The sequence below is a fragment of the Pyxicephalus adspersus genome, chromosome 4, assembly GCF_032062135.1.
Source record: "Pyxicephalus adspersus chromosome 4, UCB_Pads_2.0, whole genome shotgun sequence".
NCBI classification, from domain to species: Eukaryota; Metazoa; Chordata; class Amphibia; order Anura; family Pyxicephalidae; genus Pyxicephalus; species Pyxicephalus adspersus.
In genome coordinates this window covers 133,001,982-133,023,608 of record NC_092861.1, presented here as the reverse complement: position 1 = coordinate 133,023,608, position 21,627 = coordinate 133,001,982, and the positions used below count along the sequence as shown (strand labels likewise).

Genomic DNA, 21,627 nt, shown 5'->3' with positions numbered 1-21,627 from the left:
AGGAATAATCTCAAGCAAATTTAAAGCCAAAGTAAACGCCACTTTTTTTTTAATGATCGGCAAGTGTGCTGTGCATATAGTATTGTTCTTTCGTGTTTTTTATACAATAAATACGTTTTGTGCAGTGTGCATAAGAATCTTCTCCTGTTTTTTTTCAAACTATATTACGGCCCCCCAACAGTCTGAGGGACCGTGAACCGGCCGGCCCCCTGTTTAAAAAGTTTGAGGACCCCTGGTTTAAACTTATTTTGTAATACCTGCTTGTTAGTGTTAGTTGGATTTGAGCTTCATATGTCCCTTACCTAAAGACATTTAAAACTACATTCATCTAAAACGATACTATTCCCTTGTTCAAAGGGTGACAACATTACTATGAGATTTAACTGCAGAACAAATAGCACAGTTACCCTATTACAGAATGTAAATACTTGCCTATATATATCATTTAATCTGATCATAGCCTTACTTTAAATTAAATTACTTTAAGTATAGCTCCTTATTGATATGTTTAATTTTTTATGACTAATGTAATGTCTTTGTAATCAATTTATTTAGAATATTTCTGTTTTATTCAGATTGGAAGAGATGCAGCAATACATGTATGGGATACTCAGACACTGAAATGCCTGTCACTCCTTAAAGGCCAACACCAGAGAGGGGTCTGCGCTCTGGACTTTTCAGGTAATACTGGTGAATCCCATTGTCTGTATGCCTGTTGTGTTACAATCTCAGTCGATCACTATATAGGAATGTGCAGATAGTGTATAATAAGTTGTGTGTTACAAACAAGGGGCCTGTATCATCAGGTACAAGTTAGAAAAAAATAATTGAAAAAATAAATAAAACCAAAAATAAAATAAAATAATACCACCAATATCCTATGGACTAGATCACACAGTGATCAGATGCAGATTTCCAGAGCTTTAACATGGAGAGAATTAACTCGAAAGTTTCTAACTTTCACAACATTCATTTGCCACCTAAAATGCACAACAAGGCAAAATACTAAAAGTCATATGTAGTACATCTTTGCAATACATGCTTATTTTCCAGTGATGTATGCCTTTCAAGTACTAAAAAATACCTCTTGATATTTAAGTAATACAGAAATGCAATCTTCCGCATAAGACTAATAACTCTCCAGTTCGAGTAGGAGAAGTTCATTGTTAGGGTTTACATACATTTAAAGTTTATCTGAAGCCAAAACATCTTGTTTTGGGTAGATCTGGAAAGAGTACATATGCCAGTTATTGCTGTAAATGTTCCTGCTGGGGAGATTTGCCCTCTCTATTTATCCATTTATCTATTGTAATTGCCAGTTTTGGTTCATACTGCAACAACAGTAAAACCCAATGAAGGAGTTGTTTCATTGGGGCTGAGGTGCAGAGTCTAGATATCAGCTTGAGATTTCTCAGAACCCTTAGTGGTGAAGATTTTGTGTTGCAAGCTCATACCAGGTTGTAGCCACTCAGATTCACATCCAAACAAGGATAGCATTGGAGGACTGTGCTGCAAATTTAATTACTCGCCAAAAGGTTAGGGGGGGGGTTAGATAAGAGATGAAGTCCATTAAGAAATGCAATGATCAGGCAGTGCTAGTCCAGGTAAATTCTTACCTGGCAAGAGGTAAGACAAGGGGTGAAGTTGGCAAGGCAATGGTCAAGCAGCAATTAATTGTATTCTGTTTCTATAATACTTCAGGCAAAGTCTTGTTGTTGGGGAAATATCATTTTTAGATATACTCATATTCTGGTGCTCCACGCCATCCCTGTAAATTAATAAATTATGGATTTATGCATCCCATGTAAAACCATAAAAGAGCTAAAACACAAATCAAATACACATATATGAACCATTGTCAAAGAATGTATAATTCTGTTTAAGGGCTTTTATGATTTATACTACTCTGCCAGCTACCCACCCTACCTCCATTCATTTGGCATGATTTATTAAAGCTCTCCAATGCACTTTCATCGGTGAAGCTGGGTGATCCAACAAACCTGAAATGTATTTCTTAAAAGTCATTCACGATTTGTTAGCTGGATAACCCAGGTTCACTGATGAAAGTGTATTTTCTTCAGCCTTGAGGAGCTTTCATAAATCAGAGTCATTTCCTCTGCTCAGTCTGCACTTTCACTACGTTTACTTTCCAGCACATGTACATACAGCCTGACATCTAGTACTGCCCCTTCCAGCCTGAGTGTTGTTGCACAGTGAATTAAAGGATACTGACATGAACAGATTCAGATCCTTGTCTAGGTATATACTTATAAATACACCACAATTGATGCATAAATCAATATGAGAAAAGTGGAGTGACAGTAGGTGTACATGCAAATGCTCCAAAATGTAATCAAATAGAAAGGTCTTAAAAACCCATCGATACTTTAACAACAGAAATTTTCCAAACTGACTGACTAATCCAGGTTGTTCAATTACTTTGGAGCTATGTAATTTAGAAATACAATTGATTCATGGTCAATAGACTGCTCAGAAGAACAAAAAAATGACTCATATATGGTAGTTTTAGATTTATACTTACTCGTGACAGCTAGTCCAGGATGATGCTATATTTAATTCTGAAAAAAAAAAACGTTATGCTCTTCTGTCTTGGTACCCATGGACAGAAACTGCAGCAACAACAAATACCAAACCTTTGGAGAAGCACAAAGTACTATAATTAAGCAGAACTGTGCAGTCTAAATCTATATGATGGCTTGCAGCTGCAAATTATGAGTCAGTTAATACCCTGTGTTTTAGATAAAAAGAAGGGGTTATGCAGAAACATTCTTTAACTGCAGATTTTATTTAAAGGGCCACTTCAACGAAAAAATATTGTATTCTGGTAATGGTAAGGGTTAATACTTGTAATAGGAATAACATATCTGATATTTTTTTTTGGTGTGCCGTGGTGCATGTTGTGCCATTGTGAATGTTACCCCCAAAATTTGTAAGCACTGCAAAGCAGGTCAGCATAATGTTCTATGTTGTGCTGCAATTAATTGGAGATAGCAACTATTTTTGTGCTGCCAAATGTAGTGCACCATGATTAGGGCAGCTCAATGTTTTGTTGTTTAAATGGGCCCTTGGAAATATAAATAGTGAGGTATTCAAAAGGTAAATGAGCAATGTTTCAAAAACCCGAAATTATATCATATTCACATCCATGTGAACTGTGAATTTTTCAATAGCATAGAGGAAAATTTGTATTTGGCTGTGTACTAGTATAGGAGGCAAGTTTGATAACCACAAAAGACCTCTGTAGCATATGTAGTCCAACTATTTATAGATTCCTGAACTTCATGGACAGCTATAGTAGCAGTTTTCTGCAGGAACCAATGATACATCTTATTTGTTTCTTTCCTTTGTTACGTCACATAGATGATAATTTGAAGACAGTGGCCCTGATTTATTAAAGCTCTCCAAGGCAGGAGAAGATACACTTTCATCAGTGAAGCTGGGGGATTCAGCAAACCTGGAATAGATTTGCAGGAATGGACTTCTTCAAAGCCATTTGCTTTGTTTGCTATGCAAACGTTTTGAATCCTCGACCAGATCTATTCCAGGTTTGCTGGATTACCCAGCTTCACTTGTAAAATGTATCCTCTCTAGCCTTGGGAGCTTTAATAAATCAGGCCCAATTGATACATGCATGATTTTCTGAAGGGGAATTGATAATGACAACAGTGGGCCATGCCAGTGTGTTGAAATGGTAATTTCTAGTCTCCATTGAAAGCCTGTGTGTTATGATGACAATGCAAATACACTTCTGGACTAGCACTACAGATTTTGTTCTCTTATTGTCTAAAGTGTCTAAGCAAAAACCTTGGCAATGGAATCACCAAATATTATTCCGATTAAAAAAATGCAGATAGCATTTAATAGCAGATTAAAAATATTGAAAGCTACTTTTAAAATTACATTGCTATATTGAAGATAATATAATATTTTATCAGCTGCTTTATATTATCTAAATTCAGTAGGTGTTGTAACTTATTCTCTTGTGTTTCTGGATAGCATAAGCAACTGACTGATAGATTTACCTTTTAGTCTGAATTCAGTTTTGAATTTGTGAAGTCTCAACAGAGCAAACAATGCATATTTTTGGATACATTTTTCTTCAGTGACAGAGTATAATATGTGTAATCAGCATGATAGTATATACTTTATATTGTAGTTTGCATGTGTTCCTGGCTAATTGTATCTCATCTTTCTGAATCTTTATCCTCAATCTGACAATCGGCACATGTTTTTCAGCTGATGGCAAATGTCTGGTGTCCATTGGGCTGGATGATAATCATACCATTGTGTTCTGGGACTGGAAGAAAGGAGAGAAAATTGCTACAACTCGGTATGTGGTGTGTTTTCTATAGTATTGTAGATATATTGCAAAGGATAATTTATCAAGTGATTTTTGTGTTCTACACAATATAGACGGACAACACTTTTTTTCCCTAGATTGGGATAGAGATTAAGCCCACCTCTGAGAAAAAATAAACCCAACTACATGCACCCCCTCTAATCCATTCCACATCAGATTTTATGACAGAATGTTTTCTTAGTTTGTAAAACACATAATACCTAAACTTGATCTAGAAGTCTATGAATGAGCATTGCTCTTCCACCTGCAATGGCCAGCCCTCTGCTGTCCCATTACAGGTAGTGGCCCAGGTTACATACGAGATAGACATTTATTAACTTCTGAAGCAAGCTGTACTTTAATATGCAAAGAAACAACTGCAGAGTTTGTCTTGTTCATCAAAGAGTTACAAGTGGCTGCAGAACAGCAAAAGACTTCTTCTGCAAGTCATGCAAATCGCTCCCTCCCCCCATCACGCCTCTATCCTGCACAGAATGAGCAGGGAAGCCCCATTTGTATGTAGGAGTCATCCGTGTGTCGGATGTCTTTAACTTGGGTGCTACCTGTACACTGTTTTCACTGTTCTCCAGGATTCCCATAGGCCCACCACTGGGCAGCTAATAGGAAGTGTTTAAATCATGTAGGCAGTGACATGGGCCCATGAAGAAGGACCGCACTGGAGGTACACAGTAACAGACCCATCGCTGGGGCTTCACGTGACCACTGCTTAGGTAAGTAATGGGGCATTTAGGATTTTTTGATGATCTGATAGAGTAGCATTTCCATATATTTTTTATCTTTTTTTTAAGCCAGGCAAAATCCCTCCATAAAGCTGAACTAAACATTTTTGGCACAGTAGCCACAAATGCTATAAATTCACTTGGTATTTACCAAATGTCTTCACAAACTCATATATTACCTTTTAATTGTACCAGTGATATCATTACTGTGCTGCATATATCCTATGCAGGGAGCATAGATATGGGAGGACCCCAGCAGAGCCACCTGCTACAGTCTGCCAACAGAAAACATTGCGAATACAAGACCAGTAACCCTGCACAAGGAATAGAAGCGTCAGTGTCCAGTCTTTATTGCAGGAAGCTTTTTACTGCAAAGATCTTGGAGAAATATGCAAAACAACCAAGTTTCAAATAACTAAACACATATCTATTGTTTTTAGACAATATTGCTTATTTAAGATTTCTGATTTGAAAGTCCATTTTATTTATTACAGCCTTTGTTTTGAAGTTGGATATAGTGTAGGGTACTGAGGATGTACTATCTAATGTGTAAAACTTTTATTTGTTCATAATGTTGTGTACTTTTTCCTACAGAGGGCACAAGGATAAAATATTTGTTGTGAAATGTAATCCACATCACACTGATAAGATGGTTACCGTTGGTATAAAGCACATCAAGTTCTGGCAACAAACAGGTAAGTTTGTCTTAGAATCACTGGCACTGCAATTTTTTTTTTTTTTTTTGAATCTCACATAACGTGATCCACTAAACAAAAACCCTGTGTTTGAAAAAAAGTGTTAGTGCAAAAACACCACACAAAAAAAACGTGCACTGAGGTACTATTGTCATTCCTCCTCTAAAGAGAAAGGAACACCCAGTTTCCTCAGACCCCCTGGGGCAAAGCTCCTGATGGGGACTGGGTACTAAGACCATCCAGCTGAGGTCAGACAGGGTCCTTTCTCTATGGGACTGCATAGGCAATCCCAACAGATACTAGGCTGGGAGCTCTCCCGAAGAGAGACTCCAGTAATGGAGAGTATCTGACCATAAGGCTAAAGCACTCCCCAAGACCTCAGGGCTAGCCCATAAGGGAATAGCACCCACCATCAAAAAGTGGCACACAAATACCACACCAGTGGCAGTGACAACAGAAAAAGACATACAAAAATAGGTGCTCAGTGCATAATACATTGGGCACTGCAATTACTGGTCCCTCTTGTGAGCTGGTCATACACCTGGCAATTTTGTGTTGATTTTTATTAGCAAATATATTTACATAAACTAAACTGACCATGTAGTCTCTCACCCACAGCAAATCCAATCAGAAACCATTTCCAATTGATTTTTATTCTAATTTTCACCTTTTCTTTTGTTTTTCTAAACAGATAATTGAACTGTGGGTGGTAATCATTGTAGATCCTAAATACAGGATTTCCATTCAAAGGCTTATAAAAAAGCTCCTAAAATTGCAATCTATAGACTCTATCCAGTACAGGTGATTTGAGGAAGATGTTTTTGTATGGGTACAAGGAAGAAAATGTAGAAGTTCTATGAAGTTGATTCTGCAGTTCCCATTGGGTGGATGTTCCCCATTTTTTATTTGATGAGTTTCAGACAGAATAGGGTTGTATGGGGAAGGAGGGGATATCTTCCTATTCTATAACATAGAAAGAAATCCAAAAATACATTCAGGTATATCTTACAATTCTCCAGCCCCACCTCCTGTCTTACCCACCATCCTACCAGCCAGTTATTGTGATGAATAGCTTTATTATGCATTAGAAGAGTTCAGGAGGAGGTGGCACAGGCACACAGAAAAAATATTCATTTAAATGACACTTTTGTGTCCCCAGGAGTCTAAAAGCGGTAGTTAAATGTATATGCAAACACCACTTTAAAGGTGCTTACTTTGTATTACTATGGACAGTTTAAGAATTGACTAAAGTATCAGGTTTAAGTTAAATTACAATAATTTGCTACATCTTCTTGGCAGGTGGTGGCTTTACAGCAAAACGTGGAACGTTTGGAAATGTTGCTAAACTAGAAACAATGATGTGTGTTTCCTATGGCCGGGCAGAAGAACTGGTGTTTTCTGGTGCAGCAACTGGAGATATCTACATCTGGAAAGACATAGTTCTGCTTAAAACCATTAAAGCACATGATGGACCAGTCTTTGCCATGTACGCATTGGATAAGGTGATACCATCTTTATACGTATGCTGTTATGTTATTGTGCTTGTATGTGTTACAGGAGACTGGCAACAAAGTGGTTGCTTTTATGTAGGGTGCTTAAATAAAAAATAAATAAACACACACACATATATATATATATATATATATATATAATTAATCATAAATCAAAAAATTATAAGATTCTTGTTCTACATACATTGTTTCTGTATTGAAAAAAAGGTTTGGGGATTGCCAAATATTGCTTTAGGCCATTTGTTTGCTTTTACAGGTGTGTTTTTATTCTTTATGTGCTGTCACATTACTGGTGGCCGGTAGATTGCCTCCAGCATCTCTTGTCCTTGCAGTTACTGGCCATTAATAGAACAACAAAGATGCAAAAAAAAGTAAAAAGCTACTTGTCTGTGTCTGCGTTTTTTATTTTATGTTTAGAAGAAAATAACATGCTAGAAGTGCCCCTTCCTGTGCTAAACTTTTAAGAATTAAAATGTTTTAGTTATTTTTTTGTCCATGTGTTCATTGGATATGAAAGCCTTATAATGTATTTCTTAAAAATATATCATCAATATAACATCACAGGAATAGTTGAAAAAATATTTAACTAAGGGTACACCTAATCTAGTTTATTAATCAGGATTGCTAGTTTTAGATTCAGTAATCCTTTTATTCTTTTTCCAATTTTTGTAATATAATTTAACTTTCTTGAAATGTTTTATTTGGGAAACTGTGCATACAAGTTTATATTCTTAGAGCAAGGCAGTCATATAAGTATATAGGAATTTTAGTATTGGGAAAGTATTTCAGAAGCCGTTCTTCTGCAAAGAACAGGTTGTGTCTAATTCAGGAAAAGGTTATGTGCAGCATATCTGTTAGCTATGAATTCTTTTTAGAGGATATGGCAATATATCAGTTGGACAAATGATTTGTGATAAAAATGTTAAAAACAGAGCGATTTGCTTAAAACAAAGTATATATAGTAAAAAAAAAAAAGTCCAGTTAGATTTACTGATATTGCAGATATCCTCTGGTTGCAGGTCAGCCTGATCTATGTTTGAGCTTAGACCTTGCATGTCAGCTTGCAAATTGAATTACTTGAGAAAATAAATTTCATACAAAATAATTACAAGAAGGAGTTTCAAACATTCTTGATGGATGAAAATGTTGGTAGTTGGTAATCTGATATTTTGTGGGGAGTTGTACAGATAATTCCCCTTCTCAGAGATCCCAGATTCCTATGAAATTGGAAACTGCAGGTATTTTGCTATAACAATCTGGCATTGCAGCATGCTTTTTAAAATACAAGACTTCTGCTGTAGTTATGATAGGTTTACACAACATTTTACAGCATGAAAACTATTCTATGTGATATAAGCTTGAATTTCTCTTAAAGACACACAAAATGTCATAACTATATATTCTAGCACTTAAACTTTTTTTTACATCTATGTACATGACAGGGCTTTGTCACTGGTGGGAAAGACGGAGTAGTGGAGCTTTGGGATGACATGTTTGAAAGGTGCCTAAAGACATATGCCATTAAAAGATCTTCTGTATCCTCCAATTCTAAAGGTAATTCTGTTACTGTAAAAGAAAAAAATGTGCTATAGTTTTGTTTGACATTCATCTTCGCTGTAACGTGTGGACATTTTATTCCCTTTTTCCCCTAGTTTTTGTGTTATTAGTATACAGGTTCGTTTACCAGCTTAGTAGTCTTTAAGTGAGAGTTTTCCTTTTAAAATTGGATTTGTACTTTGATTCTCTTCTTTTTAGTTGTTAACAAATATTTACAAACTCATAGACAGATTTAAATTTCATGCTTTATATGGGAGCTCAGAAAGAACAATGTTACAACAAAGAAAAAACGTAAACAGTACATAGGTTAATCTAACGGTGCAATAAACAAAACATAAGAAAAAATGTAGTGGAAATAAACGGTATACCATCATGCTTGCAAACAGTCCGGGTATATATTGCAAATAAGACAGAGAGACAGAGTGAAAAGAAAAAGAAGAGGAAGGGTACAAGTAAGGGAAAACAAGAAAGATGAAGGAGAAATGAAAAAGTGAAGTGGCAAAAGTAGAGATCCAGGTGTCTACTATTGAGCATCATTATATAGGGCTACCAGTCTTTCCAAAGAAAAGTTTATTTATTGAAAGTTTACCTTTGTTGGAATGATTCTCCCTTATCTCTCAATCTTCAAGTGCTATCCTTCATTCTATAGATATCCTGAATTGTAGCAAACCATTGCACTATCATAGTAGGCATCAACTTCATAACTCTGAGATACAGGTCTTGGCCACATCCAGCATATGAACATTTAGGGAGGATAGGTAGGCTTTATAACAACACTCCTAAGCCCTATTAGTCTGTAGACATACTGCTTCTGCCTTCCAGGCCATTATATATGTAACGCAAACATTGGTCCTCATGCAGTGTTCAAATCGTTGTACCATAGTGCGTTTAGTGCAGCTTCTTGCAGACATTGCCAATCGCCATTGCCGAGTCATTTTTTTGCTTCCATGTGAATTTAGACTAAAGGAGATATGTTGTCTTAAAAGTAAGCTTTCTCTTTCAAATGTCTTCCTCATTTATTTTAACATTGTTTCCTGATTAGCCTAGCTTTTTAAATATTTACAGACTATTCAGTGTTTTATAAGGCCATACTTGGTAAACAACAGCCAGTGATGCAAAAACTCAGCTATCAATTGTGACAGTAAGACCAAGAGTTACTAGCAGACAGTAAAAGAGTCTTTTACTCCCCTCACATTACATCCATTCTTCAGGGACAAATTTGAAGGTCCTGCTACAAACCTTTAGCCACCCTTATTGTCACTGTACTATCATTCATCTTTACTGATGGTGTTCAGTTATTGCTTTTGCAAGATTTAGATGTAATGTAAATCTTTTGTAGGCTTACTCTTGGAAGACAATCCGTCAATACGTGCCATCACTCTGGGACATGGACACATACTGGTTGGGACCAAAAATGGAGAGGTTTTAGAAATTGATAAAAGTGGTCCAATAACACTGCTTGTTCAGGTAAGCTAATTTATGTAATTTTGTTTTACCTTCTAAACCATTACACTGTACTTATTGGTAGAGTAAAAGCTGCAGTGTCTTGATTAAGAATTTGGTCAAAAGCTTTCACCACCTGTCCCAATTTCCATTTCCAACCCACCGTAAACCATCGTCAGAACAAGCACCCAACAAGTGTTCTGCCCTCTTCAAAACTATGCAACATTGAAGCCAAAAGAATTATTCTATTAGGATTGTCACAGGCAACCTAATATGAATAAATTTGGAAAAAATAACCAAAGCCAGATAGTTTTTACATGGCAATACATCTATAAAGATAATCAGAGGGAACCTAATATTAATAAATGTGGAATGTATGTGCAAAGCAGGGTGGTATTTTAGCCATTATAAACATGTCTGTTCATTTGTACTTTCACTGTTTTTTCCTTTCACATAATCTTGTAATCATCTCCTGCAATAATTCCCTTGTGAACTTACTGTGGTGTAGTAATTGGAATCTCCTAATTGAAGTAGATGTATATGACATCATTGGGCCTGATTTATTAAAGCTCTCCAAAGCTGGAGACGATACACTTTCATCAGTAAAGCTGGGTGATCCAGCAAACCTGGAATAGATTTCTTTAAAATAATTTACTATTTGCTAGCTAATGTTTTGAATCCTTGACCAGATCCATTGCAGGTTTGCTGGATCACTCAGCTTCACTGATGAAAGTGTATCCTCTCCAGCTTTGAACAGCTTTGATAAATCAGAGTCACTGTGTCTGTGGACTTTATTTTGATCAGAAATTGCAATTTTTGGGGCCTTGTGAATAAAGGACTCTGTAAAGGAGCTATTGTTAATAAAAATGATTAACTCCACCAAATACCACATTACACTGAGGAGCCTTATTGTATTCTGAACAGTTTGTTCTTTGAGTCCATTGTGTTTGACCAGTCAATTGTCTGAGTAAATGGAAAAATCTTTTTAAAACTCATTCTAAATGCAATATGTAGCATTTTGTATGTATTCCAAGCCATATACAAAAGCGGGTGCTATTCTAAAGAGCTCAAATGTGTTTGCAGCTCTCTGGAACAAAAACCCAGGGCTTGTAGCCAGGATGACACAATTATGTGGAAGAAAGCTTCATCATTTTGCACATTGATTAGATCACTGTAAGCATCTATTGACTATTACACGAAAAGCAGAAGCTCTGAGAGGTAATTATGATGTTCTGGAGAGCCTAGTAATGATTTATTATTGCATAATGGAATCCACAGCGTTTTCACAGTTTTAACTGTTTCTGTCAGACAAAACCAAAGTAAAATTCCATAGCAGCATTTTAACTGATTAATAAATATTTCATTTTCTAATTATGATTCATAATCAACTGATATAATTAACTGCAAAATTCCAGATTTTATGCAGGAAACATCAAAAACTGTTTTAAAGCCAGTCCAACCAATTTCCCTTTAGCTTTATTTGCATATAAACAATTACTGTCACATTTCGTGTGGTTGCCATTTGATTTAATCAAGAATCATAAGCTTGTGCACTACCATCCCAGAGAAAATGGCAGCTCAGTAATGCCTTCAAGGATGTGCAGACTCCTCACTCACTGTTATTCTAGCTATGACATCTGCAAAAAGATGCTTTCCAAAATTATGACATGTCAGGGAACATCTGCTGACCTCCATGATATCATTGTAGCTCCAAATAGCACAGGTGTTCCTTGGCAAAAAAGGGAGCGATATCAGACATATAACCTCTCTCTTTTTTCCTAAATCCTCAGACAATTCCTTTTTTTTCCATGGTCCATGTTCAGTGTGGGTCACACAATGATACCAAACAACAGACTGACTAATTTTCTCCATTTAAATAGGCTGTATGACTGGATGGTTGGAGACAAATGATACTAATTAAAGAACACAGCTACACTCTAAACCAATTTATCATAATCTTTTCTAGGGATACCAACATAAGTGTTTTTTTTTCTTCTTGACAGGGACATATGGAAGGAGAAGTCTGGGGTCTGGCAACTCATCCACAGCTGCCTATAAGTGCCACAGTGAGTGATGACAAAACTCTCCGTATCTGGGAACTTTCCTCCCAACACCGCATGCTGGCTGTGCGGAAGCTGAAAAAGGGTGAGGGTCATATTCTATACAGTTGTAAACATACTGTCTTTTTCATGCCTTTCTTCAATAAATATACTTGCACATTTATAATCCTTAGAATAGCTGCATGTATCAAACTACTTGAGGATCTTCCCAAAATCCAGTAAACTTCATCTTCATTCCATCATTAACTGATAATGATGAGCCACACCTAATCCCCATAATATAAGTGGGAAATGATTTGTAGTCCAACAGGTTTTGTACTTGCATTATTTTAAAAGGAGAACACATTGGGGAATTTTGTATATATACACATATATTGCATATGTTTACCTTATTTTGCACAGACATACACTTCAAAGTAAACCTGTGCCCAGATGATAGGTAAAAGGCACAAATGTCACACTCCCCTTCTATATTTAGGTCAGTGTTGCCAACCCCAAAATAATTTGATACAATAGAAAGGAAAAGTAGAGAAAGTTTGGGGTTTGAAGTCAAATTCAAAATTGTTTTGAGCTTTAGGCAATTCATACAATCAATCAGTATAGTGGTACCCATCAATCAGTAGTGCAATTCACATACATATGAACACATACAAAAATTAGTTTCCACACATTAAATTAGTCATGGGGTGGTTCCTGTCAACTATACAGAAAAGTAGCTACATATACTTGTAAAACAGAAAGACCTTCTCAATCCTGAGCCAATAGATGTTTCACACACTCATCTGGCCTGTTAGCTTCTTATGCTGCCTGCCAACCTCTACACTGTGGCTCTTATTGAACTTCTAACTTGTTCTAACAGGCTATGCTATGCTCTCAGCACATCCCCTGATGAAGCCTATCGGTGAAACGTGTCGGGATTGAGAGGGTCTTTCTGTTTTACAAGCAAATGTAGCTACTCCTTTGTATAGTTGACAGGTACCACCTCCATACTAATTTAATGGGGTGTGGAAACTCATTTTTGTATGTATTTATATGTACTTTTCTTTTTTTTATTGTGCCCAGATGAAGCATACATAACTATTTCTGTATTCTGGACCAAGCAGAAAATGCATATTAAAGTGTACCTGAACTCACATTCTATTTTTTATTCTAAAAGGTTTGAGTATGCTTTCCTATAAAGGATTAGGATTATATACATACCTTTATTTGTCACTAGGTCATCTCAAATCTAATGTTTGTCTTTGAATTGATAAAGGAAGTTGACAAATAGAATTGACTCTTTGCACCTCTCTCTTGTTATTCACTCCTTTCCCATAACCTTTCATTCATTAAAGCTCTAAGAAGGAAGACTTCAGAAGGAATCACTGTGTTTGTCAGTCCTCTAATTTATTTATGCCACAGATATTTGCTTTGGTCTTTGAAGATCTAGGAGCATGAGTTATTCCACAGTACACACAGCTAGAAAGGAGAGGGAAGTCTTGTTTAAAAAAGTTTTTACTCCTTATTAGGAATATGTAACAATTTTAATGTATATAGTCTGGTAAGTTTATAGTTCACCACTTTTAGGAATGAATTCAACCTATGTTTTGCTATTGGTTTGTTTCAGTACAAGAACGTTACTTAGTTGCTTCTGGTTTAGAGAAGATATGTAAATTCCAATAGATTATTCTGGTTTTGTGGTTGTGCTGATACCATGTGTTTTGTTTCAGGTGGCCGATGCTGTGCCTTTTCTCCAGATGGCAAAGCCTTAGCAGTAGGCCTGAATGATGGCAGCTTTATGGTGGTCAATGCTGACACTCTTGAAGACATGGTGTCCTTTCATCACCGGAAGGAAATTATATCTGATATTAAGTTTTCACCAGGTAATATTCACTTTGAAAACTCTAGATGTACATGGATCATTGTGTATATTTTAGCTCATTCTCCCTGTAACACCTGCAATAAACACACCCATTTTTATTATACCACAGGTTAATTTATTTAAGCACTTTTGAGAAAGTAAGAAAAGACAATGCAGAACCTTTTTGGGTTTAAATATAGCCATTATAAAGTGTACCTGCAACTTATATTTTCCCAATATTGCCTTGTCACTATATGGACGCAACTAGTTTGCATGAGACAGGGCTTGGCTTCATTTAATCCAAAACTTAAATGAAGCAGGGAGATCCTTCCACTACACATGCTTGTGCACAGATTACTCTGAGAAGAGAGGCAGCAGTGTCTAAGAAAATTTTACTTTAGATATAATGCAATAGGGCTCAAGACACAGAAGTGCTAAGGCACAATAATAATCTTTATTTCAGGAGGATTTCCCGACCGGAGGTAGATTTTCCAAGGTTGTTGCTTAAGTTAGCCATACACTATGTAATATGTTTGATAAACAAAAAAGTAGTAATAATCATAAGTTTACCAAAACACTCCTATTTACATCTGAGATTTCAGTAGAATGTAGTTTGAAAATGAATCTGGAAAAATGTTTTTTGTTGTTGTTGTACCAAAACCAATATTTGTGATATCAATACCCAAATTGACTGTATTATCAACACAACATTGAGAGAAAGAAAATCACATTAATATTATTATTATTAAGTGTTTATATAGCACCGACATATTACACAGCGCTGTAATTTGTCTATACTCATGTCACTAGCTGTCCCGCAAATGGGGTCACAATCTAATGTCCCTACCTATGTTAAAGTCTTTATGTGTGTTAATGTTTATGTATAATAATTTTAAATACAGTCTTAGGTCAATTTTTGGGGGAAAGCCAATTAACCTAAGTGCATGTTTTTGGAATGTGGGAGGAAACCGGAGTACCTAGAGGAAACCTGTGCAAACACAGGGAGAACCCTGCAAACTCCATGCAGATGAAAACTAGCATGGCAAAGGCCAGAATGCTAACCACTGAGCCCAGGTGCTGCTATAGGGCTCTATTTTATAAAACATGGAATCGGACATTCCCTTGTGGGAATCTTCCGGTTCCATGTGTTTCAATAGCAGTAATTGATGTTTGAGGGAATATCAGATTCTCTGATTTATAAATAGAGCCCATAGTGTTTGCCTAGCTGCAGAGACAATTACCATTTTTAGATGTTCGTTAAAGGATGACAAATCTTCACTTACTGGGTTCAAGTCTATTTTTAAAGCACAGTCAGACCAGTTTCTGTCACTTTCCAAGTTTCCAATGTAATGATTCAAACAGTGGTAAGACATGTTTAAAAATTATTACTTGCACCCGAAGCATTTTCCTTCTGTCCTGTATTCCTTGACTTTTACAAATTCTACAAACTAACATAGTTTGGTTATAACAGATCAACTTGTAATTGTATTTTTTTTTATTTATTTTCCTACAGATGCCGGAAAGTATCTGGCTGTTGCATCACATGATAATTTTGTAGATATCTATAATGTACTTACAAGCAAGAGAGTTGGAATCTGCAAAGGTGCCTCTAGCTATATCACGCACATTGACTGGGACTCCAGAGGTAAGATTTGGAATAATTGAAAAGCTTTAGAGTTGTCTGTTATTCGGTTTAAGAATATGTGCCATTCTGCCCATACAGAAATCGACTTTTATGATGTGAATTATTGTTTTGGGGCATAACAAATGTTGGTTTTAAGTATAAATTAGGCCCCACCTCCATATAATTCAGTTATATTTTCTGTTTAGTTACGTGAAGAAAAAAAGATTTTGGTAGAGCTTTTAGTCAAAAACAAAGTGTAGAAGTGCTGAAAGACAACATATTGTTTTCTTCAGGACCACACATAAAAAAAAATAAAAATCACAAAAATGTTACTGCAATTTCCGGTAATGCATAAAAAAAGTCTTGAGGAAACCTTTTCATGCTCGGACACCTAATAAAATATTTTCTCTTTCCAAAAAAGGTAAATTGCTGCAAGTTAATACTGGTGCCAAAGAACAGTTATTTTTTGAAGCTCCAAGAGGAAAAAGATATGCCATTAAATCTGCAGAGGTACTTTCTTTGCTTGTTTCATTAGAATGGATGCTAAAGTTGCCCACACCCAAGCACATTAGAAGGGAATTTATAGAAATCATCTGAGAACACCTAGACCTTAAAAACATGAATGGATGGCACATTAACACATGCATTTTATTAGGAATGGTAATTGGCTAAAGTAACTCCTACCCTGAAAAGACCATAAAAACACCTGAGAAATTCCAGCCAAGCCAATCAGATCTGCTGTATTTTAACATGTTTCTAGGATCATACCAATACTTACTTGGTCATTAAAAAGGTATGGGAATCTCTTGTGTGTTTTTTAATTTACAAAACTATCATTATGAAACATTCCTTCTTTAAAAAAGTAGCACGAGAACAAACTACAGTATGTAACTGTCTTTTTGTCTGTGATTTATATACTTATTATCTCCTCATTTAAATATATACAACCCTGAACAGATTGAACGAATAGAATGGCACACATGGACCTGTGTTCTTGGTCCTACATGTGAAGGGATCTGGCCAGCTCACAGTGATGTGACAGATGTGAACGCAGCTTCTCTTACCAAAGATAGAAAATCCTTGGCTACTGGAGATGATTTTGGATTTGTGAAATTGTTTTCTTACCCTGTAAAGGTAAGTATTCCTTTACTTATTCTTCCTAAATCAGCTGACTTTTTTCAATAAAATAGTGTAGTGAACAGTGGTATGTGAAGCTGGTGACTCTTACTAGGTTTCAGCAATTTGAAGCTGTCGGGTTAGTAAGGGACGATTTCTGATAAGCCACCATGAGGCTGATTTATAACTAGGAGAGTACATTGCTACTTGCATTCCAGTATACTATATACTAGGTTACATAGCTTATTCATTAAATGTTGGCTGTAAAAGCAGAGAAAGCTCCATGGTTAGAGAAGAGTAGGTCATAGAGTCCCCGAGTCTTGGAGTCCCCAAGCCAGCAAAGCACTAATCACATTTTTAAAGCACATTGCTGTACTTTATAAATGTGGAGTATCTTTTTTTTCTGTTCTATTCTAATAGTCCTCATTAAAATGGTACTGTACATCTTGATTCGTTGATAACTGACCTACTGAATAACAAGTCACCAGCAGGATGCCTGTAGTCATTAAATGCCTGACCAGCAACAACTTACAAAATAAATCTTCCACTTGTATAACTTCTTAAATAAAGTTGTTCTTCTAAATATTCAGGGTCGGGATGCAAGATTCAAAAAATATGTCGGCCACAGTGCACATGTAACCAATGTCAGATGGTTGTATGATGATTCCACCCTGTTGACTGTGGGGGGCGCAGACACAGCATTGATGATCTGGACACGAGAGGCTTTTGGTAATCTAGAGAGCAAACCTGTGGACAGTGAAGAGTCAGATACTGATGCTGAAGAGGATGGAGGTAGGAACAAGCAATGCTAATAACTGCACCAGCAAACTCTCTGTTCCCATAGGGTTTATTGATCCTTCCAAGGAATATGCCAGGTCATATATTATATTAGGTAGCACCACAACACATATTATGGACTTTACAAAGTACATTAAAAAATTTAATGTAAGTTGCTGTCCTGATAGTCCAGCGTAACAAAAGACCACTATGGAATCATGATCTACTGTAAACTGCAGAGGTGCCTGCACTGATAGCATGTAAAGATACCTAAAACACAGGATGCCTTACTATGCAGACTTAGAATCCCATTTGTATTTTTGGCATACTAATGGAGAATATATTGATTGTATTAATCAATATATTCCTATTTATTGATGAATTATTCTTTTTGTGCTTTTTTGCCTCAATTAATTAGCTATGTATATATTGGATTTATAATGAGAACTTTTTTTCATTTTTCTACACAGGTTATGACAGTGATGTGGCGAGAGAGAAAGCTATTGATTATACCACTAAAATTTATGCTGTTAGTATCCGAGAGATGGAGGGAACAAAGCCCCATCATCAGATAAAAGAAGCTTCCGTGGAGGAAAGGTACATTCCAGTGCTGATACAAGAATGTGTGGGTGATTTCTGTATCACATGCAAGTAGCCCTCTTAAAAGATAATTCGGTTCCACCTCAGAATGGGTAGATTTTGGTGATATAATAAACACAACAGTTTTCCAACTTGAATATCCACTATAAATAGGAATAAATATTTTCATCCAGTGACATTTTTGTTTCTAATTGGAGCAAAATTATAAAGTCAAACCAACCCTATCGGTAGGTCCACTGGGACCTTGATAGTGGTTAAGAGGATGGTGTTGGACTTCTAGCTGACCAGTCTCAGCACTGAAATCCACCTATTTATGCTCAACACTTTTAATGCTTGGTGGAATTATCTTTTAAGAAAAAAAAGTTTTGAGATACTTCAATTTCAACATGATTCAATAGTCTTTCCCAGATGCCTAAAACACAAGTGACTTGTAACTTAATAAAAATTAATTTGAATATTCTGAATTTACTATAGCTTAAATCACTGAAGTTATTCAGTTTGTAGCTAAAATGGTTACATACAAAACAGATTAACTACATTGCGGAAGATACAGGTTTTTGCAATAACAGACTGGCACATTTTATTAACATACCCATAAACCTCATCAATAATCGGACATCAGTAAATGACACCTAGGATTTAGATGAGCTGAGAATTTTGCTTATGTCAGACCAGATATAAGATTTAGAACTGTCAGCTGAATGGAGGGAGTACAGTTCATGATCATTCAAAAACCACCCATTGAACATTTCATGCTAGCTTTTATCATGTAGGAAGCAGTTCATACAGACCTATGCTGGCTATAGATGGTTTTGTTTTTTGGCCAGTACAATAGTAAAAAATTTCAAGCAATAAAATACATATGAGTGAACAAGTGAAACTTCAGCAGGGATCTCTAATGGGTGGCTTATCCTGATTTTCAGAAAAGTAGGTGAAAAAAAAAATAGTAATTGGTTTCTTATTATTAATGTATGTGCACTCTAAGTGGCAGAGAATGGGAGACTTCATGACCCTTAAGGTACAGTATACCTGGAGAGGTATAGCTTTGAAACTCTTAGATATCCCTCTGCATACATATTCTATCTCTGGAGCTATCATTTCTAGCTCACCCTACTGCCCCATCTCTTATTCCCATAGAATTCAGCTGCATGCTTACCAAGATGAGCATGGAAATTTGTGAAGCTCTTCTATACTTGCTATGTCATAGCTGCCTCCTTCTTATGTATACAGACTACTTTAGTACAACCAAATATCAGTGGATGAAAGTTATTCATTTGAATTGGCTAAAAGAATATTCCATCCATTGCCCGCATTGGACTGTTAATGACCTTCCATAGTTTCTCCATTCTCCTCGTATTAGCAGAAAGTATTTTAATCAGTGCAAGTATCACTCTTGTTATGTCAGTAAAAGAGCAATCACAGAAGAAAAGTTTTGTACTCCTTTCTTCTGTCTCCCTCTATATCTTGTCTTCTTTTCTCTTTTTCTGTCTTCCTCCCCGTTCTTTTTCTGTCCTTTCTATGGGCAATAGGTTCAGATACCAATGTAACCTGCCAAAATCAGGTGATAATTTTGGTGTTTGCGAGTATTTTGACCCCTGCTCATCTCTAATCTCTATGATCATGCAATTTCTGAGAAGGTAAGTATTTTGCATGGATTCACATCTGTGAATCATGTGCTTCCTTGCACGTGGCATCCAGAAAGATGCAAAAGCTTTAAACTCTAGAATGCAATATAACTGCGAGATGTTGCATTTCACCAGTACATGCATATTCACCACCCCCTAAACTAACCACCAACTCTTCCTTTCTCCATGTTGTTATCTTGTGGCTTTCCTATGCACCAAGTATGGAATTGTGCATTAAGTTATTGTACTTACCCAGATATCTGAATTGTTATGTTTGAGAGGGCAAAGATCTCTGGATAGCTATTACTTCACTAAAGGCTAGCAAAAGTTTTTGGTTGTGTAGTACTGAACATATTCCAGAAAAGGTAACTTTAGCGCAGATTGTGTAAAGGGATCTTTAATCAAATGAATAAAAAGCTAACACACGCAAATTCAGTTTTATAGATGCACGGATAAATGTTTTTCAAAATGTGTTAGATGTTTTTTTCTAGTCCCTGACAGAATTTTAGTTGTCAGTTGATTTAGTGTTTGACAAAAGGAGGTATGTAATGTAGGCAAGCTTCAAACTTTACATGGTAAATGCATTGCCCTTACATAGGGGTAAATGAGTTGAGAATGTTCCCTTTTAAAGTGAATTTATGCTTATCTAAGTAAAACAAAGGTACAACAAAGTAGAAACTCACTTTTCAAAGACCTGGTCGTTCACAGGGTAAAATGTGAAAAAAGAGTATTTATTGCCTAAATATGATTGGGTGATTGTCAGCAGAGCTTTATCAGATCTACAATAAGTGGGTTTTCTGTTAGATAGATAGATAGATAGATAGATAGATAGATAGATAGATAGATAGATAATTCATAAAAGTAAAAATAATGTACTCCTTCACTAATCAGGGCCAAGATCTAGGTCTGTTAAGGAGGCATAAGTCAGACAATCACCTCTGATGTGGGCTGGCTCCTCTGGGGGATGATTAATAAAAACTCATTTTTTATTTGTAAATCTATGTATATGCAGCTACAAACCTTTTGGGATTAAGTTTAGGGAAGGGACCTTCAGCAGATAAGCTTTAAAGCTTGGTAAGCTTTGGTAAGCTTTAAAGCTGGGTAAGCTTTAAAGAACCCTTTGGCTTAGGTACTTTGGTAGAGTCGAGTAGAGAGTAGAGAGTAGAGTTTGGTAGGTAGAGTAGAGTGGTAGAGTTTTTGGTAAGCTTTAAAGCTGGGTAAGCTTTAAAGAACCCTTTGGATTAGGTACTTTGGTAGAGTCTGTGTCCTGGTACAAGTGTTCATGGTGGTAAAACGCTTTCCTTTCCAACAGAAAACTGTTCTGAACTTTTTTATGTGCCACTCATGTTACTTTACACAAACTAAATATTAAATGCTGACTTGAGGCTGTGCCAGCCAGCCAAGGACTCCGCCAGAGGAAGTCTGAAATACCAGTTTTGTACCAGTTTCTGCAGGAAAGCAAATATTTCAGCACGCTCTATATCAGTTTTAAAGAGGAACTGAACTCTGGAAACTGTGCCCAAAATCATACAGAAAGTAAAATACTAACCGCCAGTGTTGTCCATAGACTAAACTTATGACCTACCATGCCATGTTCTGCACTGTGTCTCTGCCTAAAAGTGGTGGGACAAGTGGCAAAGAGGAAAGCATTTGCTTCCTTACTGCATTCAGCAGTGCAT

At 36.3% G+C, this 21,627-nt stretch overlaps 1 protein-coding gene across 5 annotated transcripts in view; it reads left to right on the top strand.

Annotated features, from left to right (window-relative positions):
- The window catches only part of EML6 (EMAP like 6), a 99,496-nt gene that overhangs the window by 44,482 nt on the left and 33,387 nt on the right, over positions 1-21,627 (top strand). For 4 of the 5 annotated variants that reach the window (XM_072409687.1, XM_072409685.1, XM_072409686.1 and 1 more), the window contains exons 15-27: positions 576-681; positions 4,258-4,351; positions 5,695-5,795; positions 7,095-7,297; positions 8,749-8,860; positions 10,203-10,330; positions 12,310-12,451; positions 14,076-14,228; positions 15,720-15,851; positions 16,252-16,340; positions 16,788-16,964; positions 17,537-17,738; positions 18,194-18,320. In XM_072409687.1, the coding sequence (XP_072265788.1) occupies positions 576-681; positions 4,258-4,351; positions 5,695-5,795; positions 7,095-7,297; positions 8,749-8,860; positions 10,203-10,330; positions 12,310-12,451; positions 14,076-14,228; positions 15,720-15,851; positions 16,252-16,340; positions 16,788-16,964; positions 17,537-17,738; positions 18,194-18,320 (1,766 nt within the window). Of the gene's footprint in view, positions 1-575; positions 682-4,257; positions 4,352-5,694; positions 5,796-7,094; positions 7,298-8,748; positions 8,861-10,202; positions 10,331-12,309; positions 12,452-14,075; positions 14,229-15,719; positions 15,852-16,251; positions 16,341-16,787; positions 16,965-17,536; positions 17,739-18,193; positions 18,321-19,852; positions 19,961-21,627 lie in introns of all 5 variants that reach the window. The other variant, XM_072409688.1, reaches the window with a different exon arrangement.